This window comes from Coregonus clupeaformis, chromosome 2, assembly GCF_020615455.1.
Source record: "Coregonus clupeaformis isolate EN_2021a chromosome 2, ASM2061545v1, whole genome shotgun sequence".
Lineage (NCBI taxonomy): Eukaryota > Metazoa > Chordata > Actinopteri > Salmoniformes > Salmonidae > Coregonus > Coregonus clupeaformis.
Genome location: NC_059193.1, coordinates 9,969,174 through 9,981,257, shown reverse-complemented (window position 1 = coordinate 9,981,257; position 12,084 = coordinate 9,969,174). Strand labels below are relative to the sequence as shown.

The 12,084-nt window shown below is 43.6% G+C and overlaps 2 protein-coding genes across 2 annotated transcripts; one reads left to right on the top strand and one right to left on the bottom strand.

Annotated features, from left to right (window-relative positions):
• Positions 1–3,045: 3,045 nt before the first annotated feature.
• LOC121536232 (ER membrane protein complex subunit 5) lies at positions 3,046–5,419 on the bottom strand. The gene is made up of 4 exons (XM_041843502.1): positions 5,279–5,419; positions 4,447–4,499; positions 4,180–4,283; positions 3,046–4,051 (listed from the first exon to the last, which is right to left on the bottom strand). The coding sequence occupies exons 1-4, from the start codon at positions 5,355–5,357 to the stop codon at positions 3,895–3,897; spliced, it is 393 nt and encodes a 130-aa protein (XP_041699436.1). The 5' UTR covers positions 5,358–5,419; the 3' UTR covers positions 3,046–3,894.
• A 1,328-nt stretch (positions 5,420–6,747) lies between these two features.
• On the top strand, positions 6,748–8,505 carry pfdn6 (prefoldin subunit 6). The gene is made up of 4 exons (XM_041843491.2): positions 6,748–7,138; positions 7,725–7,795; positions 7,916–8,040; positions 8,175–8,505. The coding sequence occupies exons 1-4, from the start codon at positions 7,075–7,077 to the stop codon at positions 8,293–8,295; spliced, it is 381 nt and encodes a 126-aa protein (XP_041699425.1). The 5' UTR covers positions 6,748–7,074; the 3' UTR covers positions 8,296–8,505.
• Positions 8,506–12,084: the final 3,579 nt, after the last annotated feature.

Genomic DNA, 12,084 nt, shown 5'->3' with positions numbered 1-12,084 from the left:
TCCCACCCTCCCTCCCTCCCTCCCTCCCCCCTCCCTGGAGCCTGGCCTACTGTCTTCACTCCCTCGCTCCCTCCCTCCCTGGACTGGAGCCTGGCCTACTGTCTCCCTCCCTGGAGCCTCGCCTCCCTCCCTCCCTCCCTCCCTCCCTCCCCCCTCCCTGGAGCCTGGCCTACTGTCTTCACTCCCTCGCTCCCTCCCTCCCTGGACTGGAGCCTGGCCTACTGTCTCCCCTCCCTGGAGCCTCGCTCCCTCCCTCCCTCCCTCCCTCCCTGGAGCCTGGTCTACTGTCTTCACTCCTCCCTCCCTCCCTGGAGCCTCGCTCCCTCCCTCCCTCCCTCCCCCCTCCCTGGAGCCTGGCCTACTGTCTTCACTCCCTCCCTCCCTCCCTGGAGCCTCGCTCCCTCCCTCCCCCCTCCCTGGAGCCTGGCCTACTGTCTTCACTCCCTCGCTCCCTCCCTCCCTGGACTGGAGCCTGGCCTGCTGTCTTCGCTCCTTCCCTCCCTGGACTGGAGCCTGGCCTGCTGTCTTCTCTCCCTCCTTCCTTGGACTGGAGCCTGGCCTGCTGTCTTCTCTCCCTCCCTCCCTGGACTGGAGCCTGGCCTGCTGTCTTCTCTCCCTCCCTCCCTGGACTGGAGCCTGGCCTGCTGTCTTCTCTCCCTCCCTCCCTGGACTGGAGCCTGGCCTGCTGTCTTCGCTCCTTCCATCCCTGGACTGGAGCCTGGCCTGCTGTCTTCGCTCCTTCCCTCCCTGGACTGGAGCCTGGCCTGCTGTCTTCGCTCCTTCCCTCCCTGGACTGGAGCCTGGCCTGCTGTCTTCTCTCCCTCCCTCCCTGGACTGGAGCCTGACCTACTGTCTCCCCCCCTCCCTCCATCCCGCCCTCCCTGGACTGGAGTCTCCGCTCCCTCTCTCCCTCCCTCCTCCTCAGCACTCTAGTGCACTATATAGGGTGCCATTTGGGACGTGCACCGAGTGTCACAGTCTCCCCATTGATTCTCCCCTGGAAGAACTGTGTGGTCAACCAAAATCTCTGCTCCCCGTTCGTCAGTCATCTGTTCCTGGACTAGCACAGCTGGGGAATAACCAACCTTCTGTATTTCAGAGAACAAACACAAGCTACCCATTTTTCTTTTGTCCCCCCCCCCCTCAAGTTTCTTTTTAAAATGAAAGATTGTATTTTATTGTTCATAAATCTAAACTATTTTTGGATAGTGTTCATACCAGAACATAAAAAAAGAGAATATTTTGAAAGTAAAAGTTGTATAAAGGCCATTTTGTTAACTGTTATATATAAAATTGAAAATGTACAATTCTTTTTTAAATAAACAAAAAATAAAAGAAACAAATTACAAAATGTACTATGAAGTGTATTATTAAATATGTTGTGCACTAAGTCAAATTGTGTCATGTCCAATTGCTTGTTGAAAATGTCAAATGAGAAAGCAGTCTAACTGTAGCCCACTGTTTTTTTGTGGAATATACTACAAGTTTATATATACAAGCTCGGTCATCTGGGTTATCGGTCATCTGGGTTATCAGTCATCTGGGTTATCGGTCATCTGGGTTATCGGTCATCTGGGTTATCGGTCATCTGGGTTATCGGTCATCTGGGTTATCGGTCATCTGGGTTATCGGTCATCTGGGTTATCGTTGAGCTTTCAGTCTGGAAAGTATCTAATCATGTCAATGTCCCAAACGGCACCCTTTTTGTCAAGGGACCATACGGCTCTGGTCCAAAGTATTGCACTATATAGGGAATATGGTGCCATTTGGGACGTACATGTATTACAGCCTTGACTGATACCCTGAAGTATCAATCTGTAATCTAACTACTGCATCCTGACCCACAGATATACACTACATGACCAAAAGTATGTGGGCACCTGCTCGTCAAACATCTCATTCCAAAATCATATGGAGTTGGTCCCCCCTTTGCTGCTATAACAGCCTCCGCTCTTCTGGGAAGGCTTTCCACTAGATGTTGGAACATTGCTGCGGGGATTTGCTTCCATTCAGCCACAAGAGCATTAGTGAGGTCGGGCACTGATGTTGGGCGATTAAACTTGGCTCGCAGTTGGCGTTCCAATTCATCCCAAAGGTGTTCGATGGGGTTGAGGTCAGGGCTCTGTGCAGGCCAGTCAAATGCACGGGGGCATTGTCATGCTGAAACAGGAAAGGGCCTTGCCCAAACTGTTGCCACAAAGTTGGAAGCACAGAATCGTCTAATGTCATTTCCCTTCACTGGAACTAAGGAGCCTGAACCATGAAAAACAGCCCCAGACCATTATTCCTCCTCCACCTAACTTTACAGTTAGCACTATGCATTGGGGCAGGTAGCGTTCTCCTGGCATCCGCCAAACCCAGATTCATCCGTCGACTGCCAGATGGTGAAGCGTGATTCATCACTTCAGAGAATGCGTTTCCACTGCTCCAGAGTCCAATGGCGGCGGGCTTTACACAGCTCCAGCCGACGCGTGGCATAGGCTTGTGTGCGGCTGGTCGGCCATGGAAACCAATTTCATGAAGCTCCCGACGCACAGTTATTGTGCTGACGCTGCTTCCAGAGGCAGTTTGGAACTCTGTAGTGGTCCCATTTCATTGTATTTCGCGCTTCAGCACTCGGTGGTCCCGTTCTGTGACCTACCACTTCTCGGCTGAGCCGTTGTTGCTCCTAGATGTTTCCACTTCACAATAACAGCACTTAACAGATGACCAGAGCAGCTCTAGCAGGGCAGAAATTTGACAAACTGACTTGTTGGAAAGGTGGCATCCAATGATGGTGCCACGTTGAAAGTCACTGAGCTCTTCAGTAAGGGCATTCTACTGCCAATGTGTGTCAATGGAGATTGCATGGCTGTGTGCTCGATTTTATACACCTGTCAGCAACAGGTGTGGCTGAAATAGCCAAATCCACTAATTTGAAGGGGTGTCCACATACTTTTGTACATATACTGTAGTGCATCTGCGAGACATTAAATGCATTTGGTTACCTTTGACCAATTCATTCAGAAATAAATTGCATCAAAAGAACATGCAGCCTGACATTGGTAAAATCTCAGTATGATTTTATTAAGTTAAAAACAGTTAGTCAATCTTAACTAAAATGTCAAATGAAGAAAAAAGACATTGCCCCCCCCCCAAATTTTTTTTTTACCATTAGTCTCTAGTTAGTGTTCATAGTATCATTAGCATTTCTGTAACTGCCTTACTCTGCTTTCCATGCGGCACCCTTCAGGCTTGACGTTTGTGACTCCAACGACCGTAATAACTCTTTATTGCATACAGAATAAACTCCAAAGCCTCATTTCAAACTCCAGGAGATCAGGGGTGTAATCATTTAAACAAGTTTGTTTCAAATGGACAAATTCAGATCAGTCCCTCCTCGTTTAGTTTGCTTCCGTTTAAGAAATGTTTTGCAACAGATCGGCATAATGAATATACCCCTGGTCATTAATTCTCTAACAGAAGTGAAGGCTTTTTACTCCATAAAACAAATCTCATATCTGCAGATAAAACATTAAATAAATAGTTCCAGACAGCTGCTCATGATAGACATGTGGCAAACGAAACATAAAACGTTCTATTATGCCCCTTGTCCAACAAAGGGGAACATTTCCCCCATGCTGTTAGGAAGGGGTAGGGGAAGAGGTGGCAAATCCTTAAGACTCCTAAGCAATAACAATTATATACAAACAAATCTGCCTGAAAAACAGAGGGGTTGGTTGGCACAGTCAGGAGTTATATATGGTAACCACATTTATGGAAAGATATGCAAATTTGTACAGCATATTCATATATGTACAAAGACAAATTAAAGTGGGAGAAATTACTTTTCCCTCCATCTAACCAATAAGCTAATCTGCACAGAAATAAAGATGTGGGGAGAGAAGGCCAGTCTCAGTGCAAATGCTCCAGTTTGCGTAGCCGCAGGGGGTTGGGCAGGGCCTGTGGGTTCGGGACGGCGGAAGCCTCTGGGTCGGGGGAGCAGAAGAGCACCCTACCCCGATGATTGAACATGTAGAAAGATGGGTGGTTCCTCAATGTGTCAAATGTCCTGAAAAAACAGGAAGAGGGCAGTGAGTCAAGTTTAAACTATACTCATGTTTTCAGTGAGATGGGTCAATAAAAATATAGGGCTATCCATATAGGCAAGTCTATAACTGATATGAAATGGAGGCTTACTTGTTTTTCAGCTCTGAGGAGGCATCCATTTCTTTAAACTCTCCAGCGATGTGGACTATACCATAAATGGTCAGAACAAACGCTAACAAAGTCTGTAAGACAATCTGCAAAATAAAATGAAAACAATATAGCATTAGCTATACTTTTCTATTGAAATATTTGTCAAGTATGTTTAGTCAAACAGAACAATGAATACAATAGATAAAACATCAAATAATATAATAAAGAATAGAATGCAACTAGCTATAACAGTATTAAATAACTTACATCTACTGGTAGGTTTTCATTTTCTTTTTCTGTCAGACGCATGTAGGATCGATCTGGTGGTAGAAGAGAATAACATTATCACACTGGAAGCAATGTGGCTACAGTTGAGACCAAAACAAGTGGGTAGCCTCTTTGCTTCCATAGCAGGGGTGTATTCACTCCGCCGATTCTGTTGCAAAACGTTCATTAAACTGAAGAAAACGGAACGAAACGGGGAGAGACCTACCTGAATTTGTCAAATAGTTTTAGTTGTAAAACGGAACTGTTTGGACTAATGATTACACCCAGCAGATGTTGCAAGTTAATTTGCATTACTGTTAAATAGTACTTGGGCTTTTGGAGCATAGCTTCCTAGTTTTTATTTTAGCGAAAGCTAAGTTAGTAAGTAAAAAAATTAATACATTTTATGCGAACATTGTATTAACATATCGCGTTGGCAAGCAGACATTGACTGATCCACAAACAATAATGAGTATTTATTTATGATACAAAGTGATTTGTAGATCAGGCAGCAGTCGCCTGCACCGCCGGCTGCAATGTCGAAAAAGCCCATTGATAGTAATTGTAGATGCTTGCAGTGACAATAATATGATATGCTAAATAGCTAGCTAACTAAATAGCTAGTTAGTAGTTAGATATGTCTGGCGTATTAATTCATTTTCATTGCTTGCTAAACAGTTTTGGCTGATGTGGAATGGAAATTAGCTAGCTAGCTCGCGCTAGTTTTGACAGGCCGCAGTTCACTGCATGGCTGATATCTATGGGGATTCTGATCTAAACAGCAAAATAAAAGCTCAGATATGTTTATCTTCTTTTTTGATATCGTACTTACGTTGCGCCGCTGAGAAAGCTGCATGAGCCAAGGCAAATAGACCAACACATACAACACCTTTCCAAAAAGACGAAGCCATCTTCTAGAGGAGAGAATTAAAATGAACAGTGTCGCTACAAAATGTCGTAAGCGATGAAAATGAACCCGGAAGTGGGATATTGATGTCTTCTAATGTGGATTTTTTAAAATGGCTGTTGGCAACCAACTTTAAGGTGCATTACCGCCACCAACTGGACTGGAGTGAGGACCAGAGACGGAAGGTCTAAACCTACCCATTATTCTCATCTCCCTAAGGAAACTAAATACATAATTAAATACTACATCCCCTGATAATTTCCCCAGCAGGATATCTCGTCAAAGATTGTCTATTATATTGACAAGATAGTCAAGTGCCCACTCTAACAATGGAGTTGCCGAAATGCCACGTGGGTTTACTTATACCAGTGCATTCGTAACAACCTAACCATTACGAAACTTGTTTTTGATCAAATAAGCCTCACGTAGAAAATAAGCAATTCCATTTTTTTGTTGACCAAATTCAACACTTTCTCATTGACCTCCATACAAAAATCCTTCACTTCGTGGGTTTATTTTCGTGGATAGATTTTGGGCAGAGTAAAATCTCTACCGTTCGCCTCTTCCGCTCTGACCTCATGGATTATGAAATTAAAAGCCTTTTTAGTCAATTCCAGAGCACACATTGAATATATGTTTGATTTAGGATCGAATTATGCTACCCTCACTTCATATCAGCTTTGTTTCCTTTACAGTTTTCAAACGAGGACTTTTATTCTAAAGTTTCTTTAAAAATTCTAACCCGGAAGTAGTTACTTTATTCTCCAAAAATGGGTTGTTCCACTGCTAACCCAATCACAAAGAAGAAGGAGGAGGAGAAGGGTTGTTTGTTTGAAAAAGTGATGTTAGGATATATAAATGATCATGTATGAGCTTTTGTGCCAAATACATTACATTGTTACAGGTGTCAAGCTTATGGACATGTGGCAGCAGTGTGTAGGAGGGAGGATCCTAGGTGTGATAAGTGTGCAGAAGGGCAGGAGACAAAGGAATGTGTAGCATTGGGGAAAGTAGTGGTATATGTTAATTGTAGGAGTGGGGTGCCCATGGGGCTGGGGATCAACCTGCGAGAAAGTCAGGTTGAGGTTTCCAGGGTTAGAGTAGTGCAGAAGTTGTCTTATGCTGAGGCAGTGAAGAAAGTAGAGGAAGATGGGTTAAGGTGGAGAGATCCTGAGAGGAGTGGTGTGAGTAGTAGATCTGTACCAGTACAGAAGGATAGTGATATATGCTTCAGAAAGATAGGATGTTTAGCATTTATAGCAATGGTTATCAACTGTACTGCAGGGATGGAACGTAAGTCGCAGAAAATTGAGGTTGTGGTGGCAGCTGCAGAGAGGTATTTGGGTGTATGAGACTTGACATCAGAAGAGTTACAGGGTGTGTTGAGTGGTGGTGTCTAGTCCTTTCAGGCTGTTGGCCTGAGGTAGGACTAGATAGATTTAAACAGTGGAGTAGGGTGATGGGTTTTTAGTGAGTGTACGGTTAGATGGTAGGGTATTTGTTGATGTATTTATATTTTCAAAAGAAAAGTATAAGGGACTTATACTCCAGTCTAGTAGGTGGCGGTAATGCATTTATTGGACCGCCGTTAAATCTCATCGAAGAAGAAGTAGGGTTGTTCCGAGCTAGGCACGATATTATTTCTGCTTCTGCCAGATATAGGGAACTGATTTTGTTTCAGTTTATAATAAACAAAGGCTTGATAAGTAAACACCGTAGAAATGGCAGAGGCGATTCAGAAGAAATTACAATCGGAGCTTGAAAAATACCAGCAGATGCAAAAAGGTATGTAGCTAACGTTAGCTCGCTAACTAGCTAGCTCGCTAGTTAACGTTAGCTATAGCTATAATGTTACATGCATGGTCAATCTTTGCTGGCATGGTCATTTCTTGTTACCTCAGCAGCTAACTAGCAAGTTACATTTATCTTGTTATACTGTAACAGCTAGTTATTAGGTAAAGTAACAAGTAACTTGCTAAATGTGCATTATTGTTGACATCTAACGTTAGACAACTGCCCTTTGCCAGCTGATCTTCCATACCCATTTCAAGCTTATCTTTATAAAAACTAAAAAGTTGTTTCAGAATATTCAGGAGTGTTAGCTGGCTAACACCTTGAACCTGCTTTGTAGTATACCCCTCTGATCTTCCATCCCAATAATAGGTCGTCGTAAGATCCATAGTTTGTACAGTTGGCTACACCCTATACAGCACACCCTATATTGCATACTATTACCATAAACATGGATATTAGCTATGTTCCATATACATCACTGAGTATCACTTGTCCTCGTGTACCCAAAGTTGTAATTGTTTACATGTGGATATCAAGACCCACACTGATTTGCTAACGTTGCTTTTATTCCCTGTAGATGTTAGTAAGAGCATGTCAGCCAGGCAGAAACTGGAGGCTCAGGTGACAGAGAATAATATAGTCAAAGAGGTGAGTACACATCTCTATCCTTCTACTGTGGCGTTGAGATTTCACAATGGATGTTCAGTCAAGTATGAATGAATCCCAGTATATTTTCCATTGCTGATACACTTCATTTCCATCTTTCAGGAGTTGGACTTGTTGGACACCCAGAACACAGTTTACAAGCTTATAGGTCCAGTTCTGGTGAAGCAAGACTTGGAGGAAGCCAAAGCCACTGTGGCAAAGAGGCTAGAATACATAAATGGGGAGATGTGAGTCTGAAAGATAATGTGTATTCATTTTAATAACTGCATAACGTTTGCGAAATAACAACAGTTTATCGCCCAAAGTATAAAGTATCTCGTCCAGAGGTGTAACACATTTTTCTGTCTGTTTTGGGCTGTAGTCAAAGATACGAGACTCTACTAAAGGACATGGAGAAGAAGTCTGATCAGCACCGTGAGGTCCTGTCTAGTCTGCAGCAAGAATACCAGAGGGCTCAGGGCCTGGCTGTGGGCAAGGCCTGACCAGCAGGTGGCATGGACGCACACACACACACGCACACATACTGGGAGAAAGAAAAGCACTGAATCCAGCCGCAGAGCTTTGCTACTCACCCAACAATATTGCCATAAATCCAATGACTTATTGTCCTTTGTACTTATTGTATGCAGCTGTGCTGGGTGTTAGTGTGACTTCTGTTGCTGTTATTATTATAAATAAATGGTTTTTCTTTATTTGTGATTAAATGCTTTGTTGTCCACCTTTTTCCTGGTCACTAGTAAAATACAGTGCATGTTCTAGACCAGGGTTGCCCAACCCTGTTCCTGGAGAGCTACCCTCCTGTAGGTTTTCGCTCCAACCCCAGGTGTTACTAACCTGATTCATCCTATCAACCTGCTAATTATTAGAATTAGGTGTGCTAGATTAGGGTTGGAGCAAAAACCTACAGGACGGTAGCTCTCCAGGAACAGGGTTGGGCAGTCCTGTTCTAGACATTATTTGGAACATACAGTACCAGTCAAAAGATTAGACACACCTACTCCTTCAAAGGTTTTTCTTTATTTTTACTATTTTTTACATTGTAGAATAATAGTGAAGACATCAAAACTATGAAATAACACATGGAATCATGTAGTAACCAAACAAGTGTTAAATCTAAATATATTTGAGGTTCTTCAAATAGCCACCCTTTGCCGTGATGACAGCTTTGCACACTCATGGCATTCTCTCAACCAGCTTCACCTGGAATGCTTTTCCAACAGTCTTGAAGGAGTTCCCACATATGCTGAGCACTTGTTGGCTGCTTTTCCTTCACTCTGCTGTCCGACTCATCCCAAACCATCTCAGTTGGATTGTGGAGGCCAGGTCATCTGATGCAGCACTCCATCACTCTCTTTCTTGGTAAAATAGCCCTTACACAGCCTGGAAGTGTGTTGGGTCTTCGGCCTGTTGAAAAACAAAGGATAGTCCCACTAAGCCCAAACCAGATGGGATGGTGTATCGCTGTGGTAGCCTTGCTGGTTAAGTGTGCCTTGAATTCTAAATAAATCAGACAGTGTCACCAGCAAAGCACCCCCACACCATAACACCTCCTCCTCCATGCTTTACGGTGGGAACTATACATGCAGAGATAATCCATTCACCCACACCGCGTCTCACAAAGACATGGCGGTTTGAACCAAAAATCTCAAATTTGGACTCCAGACCAAAGGACAATTTTCCACCGGTCTAATGTCCATTGCTCGTGTTTCTTGGCCCAAGTAGGTCTCTTCTTCTTATTGGTGTCCTTTAGTAGTGGTTTCTTTGCTGAAATTTCGACCATGAAGGCCTGATTCACACAGTCCCTTCTGAACAGTTGATGTTGAGATGTGTCTGTTACTTGAACTCTGGGAAGCATTTATTTGGGCTGCAATTTCGGAGGTTGGTAACTCTAATGAACTTATCCTCTGCAGCAGAGGTAACTCTGGGTCTTCCATTTCTGTGGCGGTCCTCATGAGAGCCAGTTTCATCATAGCGCTTGATGGTTTTTGCGTCTGCACTTGAAGAAACTTTCAAAGTTCTTGACATTTTCCGTATTGACTGACCTTCATGTCTTAAAGTAATGATGGACTGTCGTTTCTCTTTGCTTATTTTAGCTGTTCTTGCCATAATATGGACTTGGTCTTTTACCAAATAGGGCTATCTTCTGTATACCCCCCTACCTTGTCACAATCCAACTGATTGGCTCAAACGCATTAAGAAGGAAAGAAATTACACAAATCAACTTTTAACAAGGCACACCTGTGAATTTAAATGCATTTCAGGTGACTACCTCATGAAGCTGGAGAATGCCAAGAATGTGCAAAGCTGTCACCAAGGCAAAGGGTGGCTATTTGAAGAATCTCAAATGTAAAATATATTTTGATTTGTTTAACACTTTTTTGGTTACTAAATGATTCCATATGTGTTATTTCATAGTTTTGATGTCTTCACTATTATTCTACAATGTAAGAAATTGTAAAAATAAATAAATAAATAAAAACCCTTGAATGAGTAGGTGTGTCCAAACTTTTGACTGGTAGTGTATATGCATTGGAGCTGGGGCATGGTGGGGAAGATGGCCAAAGACCGACAGAAGATGGCCAAAGACCGACAGAAGATGGCCAGAGACTGACAGAAGATGGCCAAAGACCGACAGAAGATGGCCAGAGACTGACAGAAGATGGCCAAAGACCGACAGAAGATGGCCAGAGACTGACAGAAGATGGCCAAAGACCGACAGAAGATGGCCAGAGACTGACAGAAGATGGCCAGAGACTGACAGAAGTGGATAGCCTTGTTTGTGCCCCATGAGCCATCCAGCGGGTCAGGGATGAGTGAGTGAAATATGTATTGCTGTCAGGGCCATGGGGGATGATTGATACTTATGTTGAATTTTATGCATAAGCCTAGAATGTTACTTTCCTGGCTAAATTGACAGCTCGAGTTCTGCCACGTGGTCTGGTGTCAACCAAGCTAAAATGTTGCCACAGCAACTCTATTAAATTCCATCAATTATTGAATATGGCTAGTCAAGAAGTTGGGGACAAAAGAGATCAAACTAATGGAGAATGATGCAAATTCACTGAATAAGTCTTAAACAACATATATTTACAGATAGTTTCCCCAGCCTGTTGAGGCACTAAATAATGTAGGCCCATGTAATGTAAGAGTCAGTGTCCTTTTTAGCGTTCTACACCACCACTTTATACCACAAGATGGCGCCACAGATCCCATTGACTCCCTGACATCCTCAGCTTCATAGTTGCTACAATGATAAACCCAATGTTGGCTTGACAGCTATTGAGCACATCCTTTTTACAAAAGGCTTCAGATTTTTGTCAATTTGAAAGAACGTTACACTGTACTGTTGGACATGTACTGACTGCCATGGTAGCTAAAATCATCATTATGCTGCTGGACTCCATCTCTTAGTCCCTGACAGTTGTTTGTGTTGCAGGTTCATAACAAATTATACGTAAATTGTATTTAATCAGATCATAAAGTAAATGTTATGTTAACTTTAAGCCAGGTAATGCATCATTCAACTATGGGCTATGCACAACACACGTCAGTTTCCCTTCAGAGGATTCTGGGCTAGGCAAGTTACATTCTGATAATATCATCCCAACACCATTTTTGAAGTCATATCTCCCATAACATACTTTTCCAAGTTTTTACCCCACATTGGTTTAAAGATACCCATTTAGCCTTGCTCCCGTTAAAAGGTGTTTTAGGAACCCCGTGGTGGTCCTGCCACGACTTGAATTAACGGGGTGGGGAGTCGTTTGCTGGAGCGAGACATTTGCTCTAATTACAGAGGCAGGCAAGCGGACCAGGCGACCAGATGTTGACCGGAAGAATCTCATTCAAACCGCACTGGTAGCACTGCGCTCGAGCAAAGGGGGCGTGTCCCCGCTCACATAAAGCGCGCACCCCCCGCAGCTCCGGTCTCCATTCCTATTTCAATGAAAAGTGGATAGAGCACAGCGGCGACCGCATTGTGCACCGTCCCCCGCAATTAATATCCAGCGGAGAAAGACCATTGCCCCTTCATTGCCCTCCTGCAGAGGATTTAACCAGCATGAATAATGAGCCTGAAAACGGCGCACAGCAAAGGTCTGCAAACCAATATTCCTCCACCAAACCTCACCCTCTGAAATCCCTCAATTTAAGACGGGCACAGCAAATAAATAAAGTAGCTATTCATAGAATGGAACACAGTTAAGGCGTACGCTACATTAAACGTTAGGCTAAAACATTATAGTACGTCATTTGAATTCAAGGACACTTTT